At 44.4% G+C, this 23,417-nt stretch overlaps 1 protein-coding gene across 1 annotated transcript in view; it reads left to right on the top strand.

Moving 5' to 3' along the window:
• The window catches only part of ABCA12 (ATP binding cassette subfamily A member 12), a 266,663-nt gene that overhangs the window by 219,531 nt on the left and 23,715 nt on the right, over positions 1-23,417 (top strand). Inside the window, exons 43-46 of the mRNA XM_070732222.1 lie at positions 911-1,026; positions 2,057-2,216; positions 3,754-4,022; positions 20,427-20,640. Of these exons, the coding sequence (XP_070588323.1) occupies positions 911-1,026; positions 2,057-2,216; positions 3,754-4,022; positions 20,427-20,640 (759 nt within the window). The remainder of the gene's footprint in view (positions 1-910; positions 1,027-2,056; positions 2,217-3,753; positions 4,023-20,426; positions 20,641-23,417) is intronic.

Genomic DNA, 23,417 nt, shown 5'->3' with positions numbered 1-23,417 from the left:
ATACCATGTCGGGTGCGTGCCCCCCCCTTATGAGTCGGACCCTGCACTACTTGAGTCAGGTCCATGGCTGCCATGGTGGCCATGAACTCCTGTGCCAGCCCAGAGGATCCGCTGAGCGACGGCAGGTTGAGGTCCTCCAAGTTATACTTTAATTGTGATAATTTTTGTAAAGATGTAGATTGGGACAAAAGTCAATTATGTTATGATCACTGCTGGAAAAGGGCTCTATTATTTGTAGTCCATAAATTGAGTGTAAACTGTTGCAGAAGATGAGATCGAGACAGTTGCTGAGTTTAGTATTGTTTGTCACTAGCTGTTCAAGCCCTAGATTAGTAATAGCCTTGTAAAGGATTGAGTATATGGGTTCAATTGAATATTCATTTAGGGTCAGTTAATATGAGGTAGATTGAGGTCGCAAAAAAACCAGAGGGGGGTGGATAGGAGGCTGCCCATGTTAGTGGTGAGGTTAGCTTGTTCACATATGTAATGTTGTGATCAAGCTCTGTAGCATAGTAGGAAGTGAAGTGTGGTATTTAAGTTGATGGTTACTATAATTACTATGGACGATCTGACACACCAATAATGTATGAGTAATTCAAAAACACTTGAGACTATGGTTTATATTAATTAATACGTTTTTCTTTCTGGTTGGCACATTTTTGTATTATTTCAAAATAAGTTCAACTAGCAGGCAGAAATAGCCTTCTTCTGAAATACATTACATGTTTCAAATTGTTTTGAGCTATGTTAGAAATGTTGTTATTTCCAGATTAAAGCATTCTATAGCCATTGCTTTCTAGGACCTCTGTAAATAACGCTCATTTCCTTTGTTAGTAACTTTTCCATAATTTGAAGAAAATCCAGTTTACTTGATCTGCGATAATCAGTTGTATTTATGAACATTCTACAGGTTTATTTTCTGGTGCCTGTTATACTCTCAGTGGGCGTTATTTCAGCTTTTCAGATACCAGCTTTCTTCAATGACAATAACCTGATGGCTGTATTCCTTCTTCTTTTTTTATTTGGGTAAGGATTTTGATAGTTTGATTCAATTTGAATGGAATCTCCTATTATAGTTTTGAACAGAGCTAGGTATTTAAATTACTTATTTTGAAAAGTAATATTAAAAAGTCAGTTTCTTAAGCAACTAGTGATAAATACAGCATAAGAGGGTAAATAAAAATAAACCAACTCTAGAAACAAGATATGTACATTAAAAAGAAGCCAACCTACCTAACAGGTTTCATAGATACCTAATTGTATAGGATTATGAAAGAGCACAAAAATGTAAAGAGTGTGCATGCATGGAGGACCAGCAGAAGGGTTGTGCACATGCATGGGGGGAGGGTATGGATGTAGGGACATCTGTGTGCATGTACACACCCTTTTGGCACACAAGTCAAAAAAAGGTTTGCCATCAGTACCTCTAGCTTGAACAGGGATGGGGGTTGGACTAGAAGATCTCCAAGGTCCCTTCCAGCTCTATTCTGGTTGGTTCAGAACTGGGTATTACTTGAAGGGAGATCACTGAAAAGTATAACAGCTGAAAGCTAAATTGTTGAAAAAATATGCTGACAAACTTTGTTAATATTGTGGTCAAGAAAAAGTATAGGAATACCAAAGAAGTCACAAGTTGTTTACCTCAGCTCAAAGGAAAAATAGAGTGAGAAGCAAATGTTTTGTATTTGACTTGAATAATAAGTATATATTGCCTTGCATGTCTATTTGAGTAGAAAGGGGTAGGAAGGTACAAATAAAGGAAAAAATAATAAATTATGATTGTCAGAATTAATGTAGATCCTTGGCAATTAAATTAGCTCCAAAATAAAATTATTTATCTTTTCTAGCTGTATTAAAATTCATGACATCGGGAGACAATTTATAAATCTTAAGTTATTGTCAAGATGAATAAAACAGACCCCTCTTATTTCTAACTGTACAAAATAGTTCACAGACAAATTGGACTGAAAGCCAATTAAGTATTTTGCTATTCTGGATTCTGGATTGCTTACTTTATTCAATCTTTATTCTGCCTGTGATTTTTAATGATCTGCAGATATTCAACATTTTCATGGATGTACTTACTGGCTGGAATCTTCAAGGAAACTGGGATGGCCTTTATCGTTTATGTCTGTATCAATTTATTCTTTGGAGTCAACACTATCATCACCCATTCAGTTGTCTTTTTACTTTCCCAAGAAAAAGCTACGGATAAGGTAATAAGTTTGAAAACTTGTAATTGACACCAACCTTTTCATTAATGTTCCAGATTTTATAAAATAGTGTAGAATACCAATATTAATATTCAGAGGAAAGAAACAACAGTCACTCTTTGTTCTGTCGAGCTCTCTGGTAGAATCCTCCCAAAAATTCACAGATACAAATTTCAGACACACACACGCTTGAAAATTCAAAACAATGTTCTTTATACCGAAAATTCAAATAAACTAAGCACTCTTTCTGTATAGCAAAGAGCACTCGTCTCCAAACAAACTGGTAATTTGTACAAGTCCCTTATCAGTTCTGAGATACTTAGCTTGCAGCTGTGAGGCAATTCACAGTCCTTCTTCTTTCACAAAGTGAAACACACTTTGCTCTGGTTTAGTTTCAAAGCGGGGAAAAATCAGCACACAACGGTTGAAGTCAGCAAGGCAGGCACAAAACACAACAATCAGATAATCCTCCACAATGGCCAAACCCACAGGCTGCTATTTATAGCAGCCTCACTAATTACTACAGCCCCACCCAACCACAGGTGGCCTCATTTTCTTTGATAATAATCTCTCAGTTGTTGCTGCCTATGCATCGCTCTCTGCATGTGTGGCTGTATCATTAACTCTTGTTCCGAATCCAAGGAGGAGCTAGATAATTGATCTCCTTCTGAGCTGTCTGCCACACTCTCCTCCTCCCTGTCACTCATGTCTTCTTGGTCAGAGGAGCCTTCATCATCAGATTCCGCCGGGAGCAAAACAGGCCTGCGGCATGTGGATGTCTCTCCCACATCCACAGTCCTTGGGGCAGGAGCTAGGCCAGAGCTAACCACAACACTCTTTATGTGGCTTGATAATGATTTGCATGAAAAGGGTTTTGGATAAATATAACTTCATATATGAATATGTATTGCAATGTGATACTCAATAAAGGTAAACTCTATTTGAGGTAGTATCAAGTTTTAAAATCCAACAAACCAACAAGGAGCCAGGGTGGCGCACCAGGTAGAGTGTTGTACTACAGGCCACTGAAGCTGACTGTAGATCTGTAGGTCAGCAGTTCAGATCTCACCACCAGCTCAAGGTTTATTCAGCCTTCCATCCTTCCCAGGTGGGTAAAATGAGGACCTGGATTGTGGGGGCAATGTGCTGGCTGTTAAAAAGTGCTATTGCTAACATGTTGTAAACCGCCATGAGTCTAAGGAGAAGGGCGGCATAAATAATAAAACAAAACAAAACAAAACAAAACAAAACAAAACAAAACAAAACAAAATAAAAAAATGTTCAATCTTGTTCAGATTCCTTCTCAAGTGTTTTTTTGTTTCAATCTTTAAGGAATATTCAGACTAAATGGAACTGATAGAGATGACCAGGTTATGTGGCTTGCTGATGATTTGCATGAAAATGATAAATGTAGCATCATGTATAAATATGACTCAGCATTGTGCTATAACACAATCTCTTGTAAAGGCATTTTTTTAAATAATAAGATAATTTTGTAACTAGAAAAATACAATGATGAAATATTTTTTATTTCTTTCAGGACTTGCATGATCTTGCTGAAACATTGAGACATATTTTCCTGATATTCCCACAATTCTGTTTTGGTTATGGATTAATTGAATTATCTCAATATCATGCCCTGATGGGTTTTTTGAAAGCCTATGGAGTGGTTTACCCTGATAAAACATTTGAATTGGATAGGACAACATCCAAACTGCTTGGGATGTTCATTCAAGGAACTCTGTTTTTTGCAGTCCGCCTTTTGCTTGATGATGGAAGAATTCAGAAAATATGGCATAAAATATTACAGTAAGTAACCATAAATATATGTGGAAAGTCCAAAATTGCAAATAAAATGAGGGATTGACAAAATGTAAATTGCAGAATATAAACACTGTAATTTATTGCTTTAACAGGCTTTTATAAAATGCTTTGTTAAATTAAATTGGTTAGGTTTATTATTAAATTAAGATTATGTGGTAAAGGGAACTATCAAGTATATATTGGTCTATTTTGCAGGGGCTACAATCTCTCTTTTCTGCATCAAATAAATGTGATTAAAGGAGTTGCTTTATTACAGTGCCAAAATGCCAGAAAGAAGAGGGATGGTCTTGTAAGCTCAGCTCTGGACCGAGGAGAATGCCCAAGTTGTGGACCCTCTCTGAGGGAGACAAAGACTCCCCCCACCAGAGTAATGGACAGATAGTTGGTATTGTCCCTGGGAGGAAAAACCCACAGTGACTCCGTCTTGCCGGGGTTGAGTCTGAGCCTATTAACGCCCATCCAGACCCTGACAGCCTCCAGACACTGGCATATTACCTCCACTGGTTCACTGGGTGGACATGGGGTAGAAATGCATAGCTGTGTATAGTCAGCATACTGATGGTAACTCACCACGTGCCCTCAGATGATCTCACCCAGCCGTTTCATGTAGATTATTATTATTTATTATTATTTATTAGATTTGTATGCCGCTCCTCTCCGAAGACTCGGGGCGGCTCACAACAATAATAAAAACAATATAGTAGTAGAACAAATCTAATATTAAAAAAACATATAAAACTCTATCATTATTTTAAAAACCAAACAGCACATTCATACCAAACATAAAACAAAGGTGTCTCACCTCCCCCCTGGTGGCATAAGTGTGTCTTGAGTAGTTTACGAAAGACAGGGGGGGCAGTTCTAATCTCCGGGGGGAGTTGGTTCCAGATGGCCAGGGCTGCCACAGAGAAGGCTCTTCCCCTGGGGCCCGCCAAACAACACTGTTTAGTTGATGGGACCTGGAGAAGGCCAACTCTGTGGGACCTTATCGGTCGCTGGCATTCGTGCGGTAGCAGGCGGTTCCGGAGGTACTCTGGTCCAATGCCATGATGTTAAACAGCAGAGGTGAGAGCACCAACCCCTGAGGAACCCCACAAGGGAGGTACCTTGGAGTCGACCTCTGGCCACCTGCTAACACCAACTGCGATCGACCAGAGAGGTGGAAGGAGAACCGCCGCAGAACGTGCCTCCCACTCCCAACCTCTCCAGCCGGCGCAGAAGGATACCATAGTTGATGGTATCAAAAGCCGCTGAGAGGTGAAGAAGCACCAGGACAAAGGTTAAACCCCTGTCCTGGACCCTCCAGAGGTCATCTGTCAGCGCGACCAAAGCAGTTTCAGTGCTGTAGCCGGGCCTGAATCCTGACTGCCGAGGGCCTAGATAATCGGTTTCATCCAAGGACTGTTGGAGCTGGAGCGACAACCCTTTTCAACAACCTTCCCTATAAAGACAGGATGATACTTGTTTAAAAGAGTCTTTACTTTTTGTTCAGTCAAAAGTCTTTTTTTCTTTCCCCCAACTGCTGCTCTCGGCCTGCCTCTCCTGATTCTCCCTCTTGCTGCTTGTTTGCTCTGGACAACTTGTGGGAGCATTTTAAATGCATTCCTGCCTGTGGGATCGATGCTTGCTTCCTCTTCCTCACAGGCAGGAGTGCATTATATATTACTGTAGGCAGAGCCCAGAGCAGGGGAGCCAGTCCCATGGGGTGTGCGCTTCTCTCTTCCCGAAGAACGTGACAGAGTTACAAGTCCCATATAGGATGTGCATCTTCTAGACCAGCGTTTCCCAACCGGTGTGCCGTGGCACACTAGTGTGCCACGAGACACGGTCAGGTGTGCCACGAAGCTCCTAGGGAAGCTCCAGCTGGGCGGGGCGCTGCCAGTGCCGGACTGCCGGTGCCTCCGACCTGGACCTCCCACTCGCAGCTGTCCCCTGGCTACTGCCCGATGCAGCTGTTTCCGGCACTCTCCTGCTGGGCCCCAAAGAAGGAAGGCGGGAAAAAGGAGGCAGGGGCGGGGAGGTGCGGCAGTAGGAGTAAAGGGAGCCGCGGCCGCCCCTGCCTCCCCACGGTGCCTCCGGCCAAACGTGCCCCTGGCTTCTCTGCCCTGCCCCATTGCCCGCCCAATCCGCCCACTCTCCTCTGCCACCGCCGCCGCCTCCTGTCTTGGGGCGCGATCTGCCCCCTCTCCTCCACCGCCGCCTTCTGCCTTGGGGCGCGATCCGCCCCCTCTCCTCCGCCGCCGCCTCCTGCCTTGGGCGAGCAATCCGAGACTCCGGGACTGTGTGGCTTTGCGCCATGAAGAGAAAATGGCCGACTTTTCCCTGCTGCCATTTTCTCTTCATAGTGCAAAGCCACACAGTCCTGGACTCCCGGATCGCTCGCTTCTCCGGTCAGCAAAGCCATCTGCCCAGGAAAGCGCCGCGCATTGAAAAAGCGCGATGCTTTTCCGGGCAGCCGGCTTGCTGGCCGGAGAAGCAAGCGATCCGGGAGTCTGGGACTGTGTGGCTTTGCGCCATGAAGAGAAAACGGCAGCAGGGAAAAGTCGGCCGGGCTAACAGGAGGCGGCGCATGGCCGGGTGCTGGGGACGTCTGGGAGGGTGAGGGGGCTGATGGCTGCTGCCTCTTAGCTGCAGAGCCGGCGGGCGGAGGTGAAGACAATGGCGCCCTCCATTCTCTCTCTGGCTCTCTCTCGCTCTCTCTCTTTTTCTCTCTGTTGCCGGCGTGGTGAACAAGAGAGAAGGAGAGAGAGAGAGAAAAAGGAGGGGAGAGAGAATGAGAGAGAAAGAAAGCAAGAGAAAGAGAGGGAAAGAAAGCAAGAGAGAGAGAGAAAGAGAGGGGGGAAGGAGGGAGAGGGAAAGACATAGAGGGAGGGAAGGAGGGAGAGAGAAAGAGAGCAAAAAAGAGAGGAAGAAAGAAAGAAAGAGGGATGGAGAGAGAGAAAGAAGGGAAGGAAGGAAGAGAGAGAAAGAGGGAGGGAGAAATAGAGTGAAATGGAGGAAGATATATTTTTTTTGTCCAAACAATGTGTGTTAATGAATATAGTATAACTGAGCCATGGCTGCTTAGCTGAGGTGTTGCAGACTGCCACAAGAGGGAGCTAGAGTTCATAGCTTTTTTCTCTGAGTCACCCTCTCTGATTCTCTTTGGTTATGTACTCTCTGTATTGTAGTTATATATTATAGTAAAATGTGTTTAGGCTTGATATCTTTGCTTGATGATTATGACAAAGACAACTGGTAAGAAAGAGTTTATTTAATAATATTTGGATTGTTATTCTGACTTATTATATGTATGATTTAGACTGTTTATCTGAATATGTTATTTCTCAAAGTAAACTTTAATTCAAGTTAGTATATCTGTGTGTTGCTGAGTAGTTCTGCCTCATACCTCCCAGAATCCGATTAGAGCCCAAAGAGTTAGCTGACTGGCAGGACCACAAGAGAGGGCCTTCCCTGTAGCAGCCCTTTCGCTCTGGAACCAATTGCCCCTGGAGAGCTGCATCACCCCCACCTCCTGGCTTTCTGGAAAGCCTTTAAAATATGGTTTTGCTGGCAGGCCTGGGGCCGTTGAGCTACAGCACTCTGCTCCAGCTCAGAAGTGATTATTGTTTTATTGATTATTTTATTGATTGTTTCATTGGGATTTTAACTTTTTTATTATTGTACGCTGCCCAGAGTCTGTCAGGAGTTGGGCAGCCTATAAATCCAATAAAACCTAACACCTTGTTATTCACAACTAATCTCAATCTAAAAGTTTCTATGTGTGCACAACCTTGGTAAACAACGAATACTCTGCTCATACAATAACAAACTCTATTCCATATCAAGTAGTATTCTATATCTTCTTTATCTTTTATTTTAAAAGTTAGTCTGTCTATTTCAGCAGTCTAAAATTTTTCAAATTACATCCTCATCTGGTGGGGTATTCTCATTTTTCCAGTAGTTTGCACATATAATCCTTGCTGATGTTAGCATATGTAAAGCTAAATATGTAGTCCCTTTATCACAGTGATGGCGAACCTTTTTGAGACCAAGTGCCCAAACCGCAACCCAATACCTGCGTATTTATCTCCAAGTACCAATAGGGCAATTTACCATATTTTTCAGACTATAAGACACACCAAGATTGTAAAGACATAAGTAAGAAAAAAGTGTTTGCCCTCCCTGCTCCCCACCCCCCAGAAGAGCACTTTGCAGGCCTCTCAAATCCTCTGCACACCCATGTTTTGCAAAAATGGGAGAAAAACAGGCCAGTTTTTGCAAAAACAGGTGTAGGGATGGGACTTCAAAAGGCCAAAAATGGCTGCATTTGGTGCACAAGACACATTAACATTCCCTCTTTTAAGGAGGGAAAAGGTGCATCTTATACTCTGAAAAATATGGTAACCTGAATAGAGGTTTTAGTTTAGGGAAAAAAAACCTCGTATGTGATTAACATTTTTTTTCTGGAGAAAAAGACCACAATAACAGTGCTTTCAATGAAAAAACTACCTTGTAAAACTTTGCATTTGGCATGCTTTTTATTAATGTGACTTTTGCTGTTGTATGCCCGCTGATAATTTGTCTAACCTTGGCTCATTTTTTGAATTTGCTGACCAAGTGGAAGAAAGCAATGTCACAGAAGAAGGGATGGAGAGGGCTGTAGGATGTTTTGTCTGGGGAAATTCACATTCACTTCCAGATCCTCTTAGGATCAACCAGGACACCTGCAGCCCTTCCCTTCACTCTATACCAAATACTGCATCTCAAAGAATCCCTCTGTTAAAGTACTGAAACTGATACAATAATAATTGGTCTCATTCATGATGGTGATTAATTTGCATAGAGACAGGAGGTTGAACAACTGGCCCCGTGGTGCAGCCAGAACAATTAGGAACTGAACACTCTTAAAACTCTAGAGATGATAGATTTTAGGAGGAGTCTTCCTATTCTAACACCTCTTACAATATTAGACAACACAGAATCAACAGTAGACACCTTCAGGTTTCTGGGTTCTATAATCTTCCAGGACTTGAAATGCAACCTACCATAAGAACCATCATTAAAAAGGCACAATAAACAATGTTTTTTTCTGTGCCAATTCAGATTGCTCAAGGAACTGCTGATAACAGTTCTACAGAAGAATTATTGAGTCTGAATTTTGTATTTTCTATAAATGTCTGGTTTGGTACAGCAATTAAGCAACACAGATAATATTGATATTCATGTAGATATTGCTATTCAATATCTATATGAAGCCGCTGGGCGAGATCATCTGAGGGCATGGGGTGAGGTATCATCAGTACGCTGATGATACCCAGTTATACTTCCCCACCCCATTCCAATTCAGTGAAGTGGTGGATGTGATGTGCCGGTGCCTGGAAGCTGTGAGGATCTGGATGGGGGCCAACAGGCTCAGACTCAACCCAGACAAGACTGAGTGGCTGTGGGCATTCCCTCCTAAGGACCTTTCGATCTGTCCATCCATTGTTCTGGGGGAGGGAGATATTGTCCCCCTCAGATAGGTCCGCAACTTGGGTGTCATCCTGGACCCACGGCTGAGTTTTGACCATCACATTTCAGCTGTGTCCAGGTTTGCCTAGGTTCGCCTGGTACACCAGCTGCGGCCCTACTTGGACCAGGAGGCTCTCTGCACAGTCACTCAGGTCCTCATCACCTCCCATCTTGATTATTGCAATGCGCTCTATATGGGGTTACCCCTGAAAAGTGTTCGGAGACTGCAAATAGTCCAGAATGCAGCCACGAGAGCTGTTTTGGGGGTACCTCGGTACACCCATATAATACCTTTGCTCCATGAGCTGCACTGGCTTCCTATTAGTCTCCAGGCACAAATCAAGGTGTTGGTTATTACCTATAGAGCCCTACATGGCTCAGGGCCAAACTATTTACGGGACTGTCTCTTGCCACATACTTCACAGAGACCAATAAGAGCTCAAAGAGTTGGCCTCCTCCGGGTCCTGTCGACTAAGTAATGCAGATTGGCGGGACCACAGGGGAGAGTCTTTTCTGTGGCCATCCTGGCTCTATGGCTCCACCCTGCTGGCCTTTCACAAAGCTATGAAGACTTGGCTTTGCTGACAGGCCTGGGGGCCATAAATTCACAGCAACTGTAAATGGGCAACTGTAAGAATGGTGTGTATGCACATGAGTGTGATTTTCTTTTTATAATAACTTTTTATGGTTTTTTTTTTAGTTTGTTATGTTTTAACTTTAGCTAACTGTTATGTTTTAACTTTAGCTAACTGTTCAACTTCTTTTACTGTTCTGTATTTATTTTTATTGTACTTATAGCTTTGTTGTAAGCCTCCCTAAGTCCTTCAGGATTGGGCGGCATAGAAGTTGAACAAACAAACAAATAAGGAGAACTGCATAAAAAACAATTGCAACAATTTCTGCCTTCCAGTGTAAACTGCATGAGCCAGAAAGAAGGCTGAGAAAATATCTACAGACCCATCACATCCTGCACATAAACTGTTTAAACTTTTTAATTTTTTCACCAAAGTCTCCATACATACATCAATACATATACCTTAAAATATGTCAGTAACAGAAATGATTATAAATTTTTATTCAATCAGCCATAGATCCTTCTCCTCTTTTGAACCTATTTTATGTTACTATTCCTCAGTCTGTTTTTCTTCCTTTGCCTTCACCTCCCTCTATTTCCAACTCCTCCTTCTACCTTCTTACTCCTTCTCTCTCCCTTCCTCTCTTCTCCCTTCACCTTTCCCTGAGTGAATCTTATCCTAATTCATCTCACATTTAATAGACTGATTATATATTTATTTATTTATTTATTTATTTATTTATTTATTTATTTATTTATTTATTGGATTTGTATGCCGCCCCTCTCCAGAGACTCGGGGCGGCTAACAGCGACAATAAAACAGTGTACAATAGTAATTTGGTATTGATGATTAAAAATCAATTAATATAAAAACCAAACATACATACATACATACCATGCATAGAATTGTAAAGGCCTAGGGGGAAAGAGGATCTCAATTCCCCCATGCCTGGCGGCAGAGGTGGGTTTTAAGTTGTTTACGAAAGGCAAGGAGGGTGGGGGCAGTTCTAATCTCTGGGGGGAGTTGGTTCCAGAGGGCCGGGGCCGCCACAGAGAAGGCTCTTCCCCTGGGTCCCGCCAGGCGACATTGCTCAGTTGACGGGACCCGGAGAAGATCCACTCTGTGGGACCTAACTGGTCGCTGGGATTCGTGCAGCAGAAGGCGGTCCCTGAGGTAATCTGGTCCGGTGCCATGAAGGGCTTTATAGGTCATAACCAACACTTTGAATTGTGACCGGAAACTGATCGGCAACCAATACAGATTGCGGAGTGTTGGTGTAACATGGGCATATTTGGGAAAGCCCATGATTGCTCTCGCAGCTGCATTCTGCACGATCTGAAGTTTCCGAACATTTTTCAAAGGTAGCCCCATGTAGAGAGCGTTACAGTAGTCAAGCCTCGAGGTGATGAGGGCATGAGTGACCATGAGCAGTGACTCCCAGTCCAAGTAGGGTCGCAACTGGTGCACCAGGCGAACCTGGGCAAACGTCCCCCTCGCCACAGCTGAAAGATGTTTCTCTAATGTGAGCTGTGGATCGAGGAGGACGCCCAAGTTGCGAACCTTCTCTGAGGGGGCCAGTGATTCTCCCCCCAGGGTAATGGACAGACAGATGGAGTTGTCCTTGGGAGGTAAGATCCACAGCCATTCCGTCTTGTCTGGGTTGAGTTTGAGCTTGTTGACACTCATCCAGGCCCTAACATCCTCCAGGCACCGGCCCATCACTTCCACTGCTTCGTTGGCTGGACATGGGGTGGAGATGTATAACTGGGTATCATCGGCGTATTGATGATACCTCACCCCATGCCCTTGGATGATCTCACCTAGCGGTTTCATGTAGATATTAAATAGCAGGGGGGAGAGGACCGACCCCTGAGGCACCCCACAAGGGAGAGACCTAGAGGTCGACCTCTGATCCCCTACTAACACCGACTGCGACCGACCAGAGAGGTATGAGGAGAACCACTGAAGAACAGTGCCTCCCACTCCCAACCCCTCTAGTTGGTGCAGAAGGATACCATGGTCGATGGTATCGAAAGCCGCTGAGAGGTCAAGAAGCACCAGGACAGAGGACAAGCCCCTGTCCTGGGCCCGCCAGAGATCATCCATCAACGCGACCAAAGCAGTTTCCGTGCTGTAGCCGGGCCTGAATCCAGACTGTTGAGGACCTAGATAATCGGCTTCTTCCAAGGACCGCTGGAGCTGAAGTGCCACCACCTTCTCAACAACCTTCCCCATAAAGGGAAGGTTGGAGACTGGACGGTAGTTATTGAGTATGGCTGGGTCCAGGGAAGGCTTCTTGAGAAGGGGGTGCACAAGTGCCTCCTTATAAGGAGCCGGAAAGGACCCACTCCCCAAGGAGGCGTTGACAATCTCCCAGACCCAGCTCCGTGTCACCTCTCGATTGACCGAAACCAACCAAGAGGGACACGGATCCAGTAGACAGGTGGCGGAACACACAGCTCCAATGGCCTTGTCCACTTCCTTAGGTGTCACTAAGTCAAACTTCTCCCAGACAGATGGACAAAGACGTTTAGCCCCAGTCACCTTGACTGACTCGTTGTCAGTTGACTCTGTTTTACAATTGGAGTCGAGATCCGCTCGAATCCGAGCAATTTTATCAGCGAAAAACGTGTTAAAATCCTCGGCACTACTCTGCAAGGGCTCCCTAACTCCCCCCTGGTTAAGAAGGGAGCGGGTTACCCTAAACAGAGCGGCCGGGTGGGATTCCGCTGATGCAATCAAGGTGGCATGATACGCGCATCTTGCTGCCTTGAGTGCCACTTTGTAAGTCATAATATGAGCTCTTACAAGTGTTCGATCGGATTCGGACTTACTCTTCCTCCATCGCTTCTCTAGACGTCTCTTCTGGCGTTTCAACTCCCGGAGCTCCTCGTTGAACCATGGAGCTCTACGGGGTCTAGTGCCGTGGAGAGGTCGCAGCGGTGCAATTCGGTCAAGGGCCTCCGCTGCAGCCTTGTTCCAGGCCTCAGCCAGAGACTCTGCCGAATTGTGGACGAGTGCATCTGGAAGATCCCCAAGCGCCTTCTGAAAGCCTTCTGGATCCATCAGGCGCCTGGGGCGGAACAACTTAATCGGTTCCGCCTCCCTGCGAGGGAGGATTGGAGCCAGGAAGTCAAGCCGCAGTAGAAAATGGTCTGACCATGACAAAGGCAATACTTCTAAGCCCCTTAATCTCAGACCATTACTTAGTTGCTCAGAGAGGAATACCATGTCAGGTGCGTGCCCTCCCTTATGAGTTGGACCCTGCACTACTTGAGTCAGGTCCATGGCTGACATGGTGGCCATGAACTCCCGTGCCAGCCCAGAGGATCCGCCGAGCGACGGCAGGTTGAGGTCCCCCAAGACCATAAGCCTAGGGAACCTCACCGCCAGCCCGGCCACCTCCTCCAGCAGCACAGGCAGGGCTGTTGACACGCAGCTGGGAGGCAGGTACGTGAGTAACAAGCCCACCTGAACCCCTAGGTCCAACTTCACCAGGAGGGACTCGCAACCCGCAATCTCTGGAGCAGTGAGTCTACGCAGGCACAGGCTCTCTCTGGCTATAATAGCCACTCCTCCCCCCCTTCCCTGGGGTCGAGGCTGATGCCATATCCGAAACCCGGCTGGGCAGATTTCAGAGAGAGGAACTCCTCCCTCCAGGCCCAGCCAGGTTTCGGTCACACAAGCCAGGTCGGACTCCTCATCCAGGATCAAATCCCGGATGAGGAGAGCTTTATTTACTACCGACCTGGCATTGAGTAGCAACAGCTTGAGCCCAGGGCCAGAGTTACACTCATCACCAGTATCCAGGGTTGAGCTCATGGAGCCAGAACAAGGAATTGTTATTAAACAACGATCTCTTGTTCTCCTTGAACGGCTAACTCCGCGGCTCCCGCCATATCTGCCTCTCCCCAGCAACACCGGGATATTCCGACCCTCCGCCACCCCAGAGATCGATGCCCCCTCTCCTCCTGCCCTTCCAACGTCAGGTGGGCCAAATATATCATTCATACTATTTCCAATCATCTCATCCATGTCATAACTCCACTCATCCCCTTACATCTTTAAATTATTAGTGCCTCTTCTAAAATCATAACTTTAAAAAAATCATTTCTATAAATATAACTTTTTAGTCTAAGTATATGTTATTAATCTAATTCTGCCTCCTCACCTTCCCTTTATTTTTGTTACTTGGATCTACCATCTCTGATTTTAAGCTTTTTTCCAAATTAACCGCTGCAGCTCAATTCCAAAAATGTTCATCTTCTCTTATACCTCTTAATCTTAAACCGTGTTGCTCCCTCTCCTCCATTAATCTCATTGCTCATAATTTTCTCTTCTTTTTTTATTTCTATCATTTATAAATGCCTTGTTTGGGAGGCGGCTTTTCAGCGGCCTCCCAAACCTGAACTTTTGCCAAACTTCCAAATTCAGCGTTCAGGAGGCCGCCGAGAAGCCCCACCGCCTGGCTGTCACCTTTTGAAACAGCCGGGGGGCTTCTCGGCCTCCCGAACGCCGAATACGGAAGTTCGGGTTTTGGCGTTCGGGTTCAGGCGGACGCCGAGAAGCCCCCCGGCTGTTTCAAAAAGCCACAGCCGGGCGGCGGGGCTTCTCAGCGGCCTCCCGAACCCGAACTTTTGCCGAACTTCCGGGTTCAGCGTTTGGGAGGCCGCCAAGAAGCCCCCTGACTGTTTCAAAAGGTGACAGCTGGGCGGCAGGGCTTCTCGGCGGCCACCCGAACCCAAACTTTTGCCGAACTTCCAGGTTCGGCATTGGGAGAACGCTGAGAAGCGCCCGGCTGTTTCAAAAGGTGACAGCCAGGCGGCGGCGGGGTTTTTTGCGGGTTTTTTTTGTTGTTGCACGCATTAATTCATTTTACATTGTTTCCTATGGGAAATAATGTTTCGTCTTATGAACTTTTTGCCTTACGAACCTCCTCCGGGAACCAAGACGAGGTATTACTGTATACTGTAAAACAAAGCATATAGAACAAATCTAATATATTTTAAAAAGTACAACTAAAAACCCTATACAGTGGAACCCCGACATAAGAGCTGCTCGACTTAAGAGCTACTCGAGATAAGAGCTGGGAGAGGAGAGACATTTTTTTATTTTATTTTATTTATTACTTGGATTTGTATGCCGCCCCTCTCCGCGATACGAGCCGAGAAGAGCCGGGCTGGCTTACTTTCCTTCCTTCCCGCGCTGATGCAGAGCCACTCGAACAAAGCGTCGCGCCCCTCTGATGCTTTCGGCGGCTTCCGAAGCGACGCTGGGCTCTTTTGCCGCCAAAAGCGTCAGGGGGGCGTGACGCTTTGTTCGAGTGGCTCTGCATCAGCGCGGGAAGGAAGGAAAGTAAGCCAGCCCGGCTCTTCTCGGCTCGTATCCCGGCACTTGGTGAGTGGAGAGGCGGTCGCCTCCCCTGCCGCCCCACTCTGGGGGTCCTTGGCTTCTGCTGGGGGTGGGGGGATCCGAACGCTGTTTTGAATTTCACATTCTGAGTGGCCCAAACACCAAAGGCGAACTTCCGCACCTCAGGAGTTAGCTCGCAAACGGCGCAGCTGTTTTAAAACATCGCTGCCGGCCTGGGGGGGGAGAGGGAAAGGGGGGAGAGGGGGGAGAGAAAGAGAGAGGGAGAGAGAGAAAGAGAGAGGGAAAGTGGGGGAGAGGGGAGAGAGAAAGAGAGAGGGATAGAAAGAGAGAGAGAGTGAGAGATGCTCAGTGAGCCTTTCTTTGAAGTTGCCTTTCTTTCTTTCTTTCTTTCTTTCTTTCTTTCTCTCTCTCTTTCTTTTGCTCTCTTGCTCTCTTGCTCTTTCATTCTTTTTTCTTTCTCTTTCTTTCTTTCTCTTGCTTTCTTTCTTTCTTTCTCTTGCTTTCTTTCTTTCTTTCTCTTGCTTTCTTTCTTTCTCTTGCTTTCTCTCCTTCCTTCCCTCCTTCCATTTCTTTCATTCTCCCTCTCTATTTTTATTTCTCTTTCATTTTCTTTCTTTCTCTCTTGCTTGCTTTCTTTCTTGCTCTTTTTCTTTCTCTCTTTTACCTTCCCTTCCTCTATTTCTTGCTTTCCTTTTCCTTCCTCCCTTCTTTCCTCCCTCTACAGGATTGGGTGGCAATGAAGTTACTCTCCCCTTTCATAAGTTTCCTTGCTTCCTTCCTCTGTTCCTGTCCCTTCACCCTTTCTTTCTTCCTTTCTTTCTTCCTTCCTTTCTTTCTTTCTTTCCTTCCTTCCTTCCTTTCCTCCCTCCATTTCTTGCTTTCCTTTTCCTTCCTCCCTTCTTTCCTCCCTCTACAGGATTGGGTGGCAGTGAAGTTGAATAAATAACTACAGTTTAATGAATAAAAATAAAAGTTTGCCATGTTGATTGTTTTGGGTAAAAAGAGGAAGGGAAGGAAAGCTCTCAGCTTATCATCTTATTAATAAGTAAAGTTACATTTATTCTTGCAATGTCTTTTTCCATCATTTAGACTAACTTTGTGAGTTTTTTGAGGGCTGGAACCAATTAAAATTATTTACATTAATTCCTATGGGGAAAAGTCATTCGAGATAAGAGCTGCTCGACTTAAGAGCGCAGGTCCGGAACGAATTAAACTCGTATCTCGAGGTACCACTGTATAACTCTCAGTCAAACAGTCCAATCACACCATAAATTACATTTATTGGTTCAAGGGGCAAGGTGTAATTGCTCCAAGCCTGGCGACATAGATGAGTCTTAAGACTCTTGCGGAAGGCGAGGAGGGTGGGGGCAATACGGATCTCTGGTGGGAGCTGATTTCAGAGGGTTGCCCCCCACTCACAGAAAAGGCTCTTCCCCTAGGCCCTGTAAAATGACATTGTCTGGTTGACGGGACCTGGAGAAGGCCAACTCTGTAGGACCTAAGCAGCCGCAGGGATTTATGAGGCAGAAGAGGGTCCTGTAAGTAATCTGGTCCGATGCCAAGTAGGGCTTTATAGGTCATTACCAACACTTTGAATTGTGTCCGGAAACCAATCGGCAACCAGTGCAGTCCATGGAGTTTTGGAGAGACATGGGTATATCTGGGTAGACCCATGACCGCTTGCGCGGCTGCATTTTGCATGATTTGAAGTTTCCGAACACTCTTCAAAGGTAGCCCCATGTAGAGAACATTGCAGTAGTCGATATGATATGAGCTTGAATGACTCCTTATCCAAATAGGGAAGCAACTGGTGCACCAGGCGAACCTGGCCAAATGCCCTCCTCGCCACAGCTGAAAGGTGATTTTCTAGAGTCGGCTGTGGGTCAAGGAGGATGCCAAGTCTCTCTGAGAGGGTCAGTAATCCCCCCCCCCAGGGTAATAGATGAACAGATGGAATTGTCCTTGGGAGGCAAAACCCACAGCCATTCCGTCTTGTCAGGGTTGAGTTTGAGCCTCTTGGCACCCATCCAGACCCTTACAGCCTCCAGGCACCGGCACATCACTTCCACTGCTTAGCTGAGTGGATACGGGGTGGTGATGTACAACTGGATGTCATCAGCGTACTGATGACAACTCACCCCGTGTCCTTGGATGATCTCACCCAACAGTTTCATGTAGATATTAAATAGCAGGGAGGAGAGGACTGACCCCTGAGGAACTCCACAGGGGAGGAACCTAGGGGTCGACATCTGAGCCCCCCACTAACACCGACTGCGACTGACCAGAGAGGTAGGAGGAGAACCACCGTAGAACGGTGCCCCCCACTCCCAACCCCTCCAGTCAGCACAGAAGGATAGCTGTTGAGAGGTCAAGAAGCACCAGGATAGAGGATAAACCAGTGTCCCAGGCCCACCATAGATCATCCATCAGTTCGCCCAAAGCAGTTTCCATGTTGTAGCCAGGCCTGAATCCTGACTGTTGAGGGCCTAGATCTTATGGAATAGGGCAATTACTGTTCAAATTGTGTGTTCTGCCAACAGTTGATCTATTTATTCTTTTTTATAAATTTTGGTTAGATTAATTCAGAATTTAATTTAATACCACCAATCACATGGACAGTCTAATGTAAAACTATTACCCTGTTAAAAAAAGCTTTTAGTAAACAGTTGTATTGATTAATTAGAACAAAACCTATATGCAATTAATATTATTATCACAATTAAAAATCCATTCCCTTTTAATCTCTCAACTACTCCATTCTTATCTGTTTCTCTTCCACTCCCATTTTCTTAATTTCTTCTTTTTCTTTCTTTTCTTTTTATATTTATAACTTCTTTTTTCCCAAGCTCCTTTCTCTCATTTAAGTATATTATTTGTGTAAGTCTACTCTCAATTTCTCTTTATCTCTTCTTCCTGTTACCCCTTCATTTCTAAATTGTTTCCCCTGACACCAATTGTTCTGTCCAGCCAGATCAATTATCAGAAATAAAGACCCATACATACAATGGTTCAAAAGCACTCATAGGCAAAAGTCTATTGGTAACACTATTTCTGCAACGCAAGCATCAACGCAAGGAATGCATGCTGGCAGCGTTTCTCCAATTAGCAGGAATTAACGATAGTCTGGGATGCCAGCTAGATAGAGTCATAAATCTCCACTAATGAGGTATCTCTGGTTTTAAACTATACTCAGGCCAGAGAATAATACAGCTCATGTTTCTAATTGTGTATGTCGATGACATACATGTGTGTGCAAGAGATGATTGGATAATTATGCAAATATTTAATGATCTTAACAAGTCATTTGTGATAACGGACTTCGGATATCTAAAACATTAGTTGAGTATTGATATTGTACAAACAAGTAAACAAAATATTGTATTAAGGCAAAAGAAAAAGATTGTATAATTGTTAAATAGAGTGAAATTATAGGATGCCAACACAGTATATTGCAGTTAGATAGCAAAATGTGAAACAACGTGTATAATCCGAAGAGATTAATTATATTATATATAAAGTGAACGTAATACTACTGATGTATGTAGAAAACCATTGTTAACCGTTAAACATAAAGTAATGATAAACAAGTTGTGTATTGCTGCATTGGGATATTAGAGGGGGTGTCAGGATTAAGTAATATCCTGAGGTAATATCCCAATGCAGAAGGAAGGACTACGAAGAGAACGTTGAGTCATTCTGAGTCAATTAAGTATACAGTAACCTGATAAATATATAAATATGTAAGAGCTTTTCTGCTGCTGCTGCTGCTGCTGCTGCTGCTGTTGGTTTTCCCTGTTGTTGCTGCTCTGTTAGTTTCTGTGAGTTAATGTAATTGGGATAGTTGTAATGGTAGTAGTGATATACTAGTGTGGTTTACATATAGTAAGGTAGAATACAAATAGTAGGGTATATAAGGAATAAATATATTTTTGCAAGAAATCCTGCTGCTGTGTTTCATTGAAGACTACAACTTCATATCTATTGGTCTATGGTTGGCTGGGTTTGGTAAGCTTCCGAAAGTGCAGCTCTGACAAAATCATTTCTTTTCTTAAGAAGAAAAAGGTTTTATTTCTCTGTCTTTCATATCCACTTAACACTTATTGTAAGTTCTCTTCAAATTCTTATTTTTCAATCACTTTAATTTCCACTGTCTTTTATACAAATGTTCTTCAATTTGGGCTTTTAATGCAGTTCCTTTAAATCTCTAGGAACTTTTCTAATTGCTAGATAGCTGCTCTCTCCATTTTGAAACTCTTTTGTTCCCCTTTAAAGTTTAGATTTTCTTCTTTAATAATTAAATTGGCCAAATACTCATCAGCTTCAGCAATTCACCATCTCTCTCCAGTACTTGCGCTTCAATCTTGTTATCCAGGCAGTCTAGAATCTTTTCAATCAAACAATCAGTTCATTTGTGGATGGCACTGCTAATGACAATAATTAGGTTGTCTTCCTCAGCTGCTGGCCAGGAGGCTAGTGTTGGCTCCCTGGGGATTTTGCAACCCTCCCCCACACAGCCTACTGACAGGTGCTTCTCTTTGCCCCCACCCCTCCAGGGCAGTTCTGACCTAGAATCGATTGGTCCCAGGTTTTCAGACAGATGGGATATTGGAATTCCCCATGAAGAACTTGGTGCTGCTGTATCATTGGCCAGTCCCTTTCCCTATGATTATATCTTATTATGTATGCTTTATGGCTTCATCATTTTTATATGTATACTGAGAGTTTATGCAAGCACCAGAGACAAATTCCTAGCATGGCCAATCACCCTTACTCAATAAAGAATATTCTATTCTATTCTATTCTCCATTTCCATTATGTATATTGATTGGTACTGAATAATTGCATTTTTAAAAAACTTCTGCAAAAAAACTCATATCAACAAAATATTTCATAAGACAACATTTAAAAATAAGGTGATATTAATGTACTTGATTTTAAATTTTGGTAGATTCTTATTTAATCAACTGCATGGTAAATCTCCACTCTACCTTGAAGACGTTGAGGAGGAAGACAAGGATGTCCGAGCAGAAAGAGAGCGAGTGACACTGGGCTTGTCAGACTCTGATGTATTGCAGCTCCAGAACCTTTCCAAAATCTACCATCTTCCCTACCGAAGGATTGTAGCAGTAAGAAATGTCAACATTGGAATCCCAGCAGGAGAGGTAAGTCATTAAAGTACAAATCATTAAAGTACAAAGTGGAAATTATGAGAGGTAGACACTCTTATGTGTGTAGCTAGTCAGAAGAAATTGTGCACAGCTTAAAAGGCACCTTCAGGCATTCACCTGGACATATCAAGTACCTGCTCATTTCTCTTTGCCCTCCTTAGGTTCAGCAGTAGCAAAAATATATAAACATAGCCATTTAAATAATATTTTGTACATTTCACATGAATCAAAATCCGCTGCATAAGGCATATATCTTACTCTACATCAGGGAGGCTGATCCTGCACAGAACTCAATCATTTTAGAGATTAGATGGCAGGACTGCAAAAAAGATGAAGCATTCATCTGAATATTTCTGCTGCCCCCTCCCCACTTGAAACTGATATTTTACTAGTTATTTAAGTTATGAATGCATATAAACATTCTGTCAGCTATGCTTCCTTTCAGAGACCAGGAAAGTAAGACTCCTAATCCATTTGAATTAGAAGGAATATTTTTACTAGTCAAGAAGTGAATGCAACAAAAAAAGTAAGATCTGAAGGAAAAAGCATGCAAATTGCATGTACAAAGATCCCAACCCTCCCCAAATGCCCCCCTTGGGCCATCCATCCAATCCCCATGTCTCAAGGTGTCAGGTGGGTGCATTAGTCGTTAGGTCTTCCAAATGTGGCGCGCTGCAGCTGTTGACCTTGAGTAGGCTGTAAACAGGTCCATGATGCCTAGCTGTGCCAGGAAGAGAATGGTGGGACTAACGCTCCCTTAACAGTGTTCAAAACTTCAAATGGGTCTTCAAACTTCAAACTTCCAGCACACTTTTCCCCCTCCCAAAACTGTTAATATGGAAGCCAAGACAAGCAGGACAAGCAAAAATGCAGAGGCTGACACATGCTTTTTCTATATCTCCTGAGCTTTCTATTTTGTTTATTTTATTTATTTATTTATTGGACTTTTATGCCGGCCCTCTCTGAGGACTCGGGATGGCTTTCAACATATAAAGGAACAATATAGCATCCTTAATCCAGTTAGTTTAAATTAATAGTCTAAAAACCCCAAACCATAAAAAGACACTCATTTCCATTAAATCAGCTAACTCACAATACATTTGTCGGCCAGGAGGCTAGAGTCTAGTGGCCCCAAGCCTGGTGGCATAGATAAGTCTTGAAACTCTTACAGAAGGTGAGGATGATGAGGGCGGTATGAATCTCTGGGAGGAGCTGATTCCAGAGGGCGCCCTCCCCCCGCAGAGAAGGCTCTTCCCCTAGGCCCAGGTCTAGTTGACAGGACCTGGAGAAGGCCTCGGAGAGGGGCAGCATACAAATCTAATTATTATTATTAATAATAATAATAATAATAATAATAATAATAATAATAATAATAATAACCGACTCTGTGGGACCTAACTGGATGCTGTGACTCATGTGGCAGAAGGTGGTCCCGCAAGTATTCTGGTCCGATGATATGTAGGGCTTTATAGGTCATAACCAACACTTTGAATTGTGTCCAGAAACCAATTGCCAGCCAATGCAGTCTACGGAGTGCTGGAAAGATGTGGGCATGACTAGGCAGGCCCATGACCGCTCACACGGCTGCTTTCTGCACAATTTGCAGTTTCCGAATGCTCTTCATGTAGAGAGCGTTGCAGTAGTCGAACCGTGAGGTGATAAGAGCATGAGTGACCGCAAGTAAGGACTCCTTATCCAAATAGGGCCGCAACTGGTGCACCAGGCGAACCTGGGCAAATGCCATCCTCGCCACAGCTGAAAGGTGGTGTTCTAGAGTCAGCCGTGGGTTGAGGAGGACGCCCAAGTTGCAGACCCTCTCTGAGGGGGTCACCCCAGGGTAATGGATGGACAGATGGAATTGTCCTTGGGAGGCAAAACCCACAGCCACTCCATCTTGTCAGAGTTGAGTTTGTGCCTGTTGGCACCCATCCAGACCCTAACAGCCTCCAGGCACCAGCACATCATTTTCGCTGCTTAGCTGAGTGGACATGGGGTGGAGATGTACAACTGGGTGTCATCAGTGTACTGATGACAACTCACCCTGTGTCCTTGGATGATATCACCCAACAGTTTCATGTAGATATTAAATAGCAGGGGGGACTGACCCCTGAGGAATTCCACAGGGAAGGAACCTAGGGGTTGACCTCTGACCCCCCACTAACACTCACTGCGACTGAGTGGAGAGATAGGAGGAGAACCATCGTAGAACGGTGCCCCCCACTCCCAGCCCTCCAGTCAGCACAGAAGGATAGCTGCTGAGAGGTCAAGAAGCACCAGGATAGAGGATAAACCCGTATCCCAGGCCCACCAGAGATCATCCATCAGTGCGACCAAAGCAGTTTCCATGTTGTAGCCAGGCCTGAATCCTGTTGAGAGCCTAGATCTTATGGAATAGGGCAATTACTGTTCAAATTGTGTGTTCTGCCAACAGTTGACCTATTTATTCTTTTTTATAAATTTTGGTTAGATTAATTCAGAATTTAATTTAATACCACCAATCATGAATAACTGTGAGTAGACACTCATGTCCAAATAGAGTCGCAACTGGTGCATTAGGCAAAGCTGGGCAAATGCCCCCCTAGCCACAGCCAAAAGATGATCTTCCAAATTCAGCTGTGGATTGAGGAAGATGCCCAGGTTGTGGATCCTCTCTGAGGGGCTCAAAAGTTCTGATGGATGGACAGATGGAAGTGTCCTTGGGAGGCAGAACCCACAGCCACTCTGTCTTGTAAGAGTTGAGTTTGAGCCTGTTAGCACCTATCCAGACCCTA

This window comes from Erythrolamprus reginae, chromosome 1, assembly GCF_031021105.1.
Source record: "Erythrolamprus reginae isolate rEryReg1 chromosome 1, rEryReg1.hap1, whole genome shotgun sequence".
NCBI classification, from domain to species: domain Eukaryota; kingdom Metazoa; phylum Chordata; class Lepidosauria; order Squamata; family Dipsadidae; genus Erythrolamprus; species Erythrolamprus reginae.
This window is presented reverse-complemented; position numbering and strand designations above follow the sequence as displayed.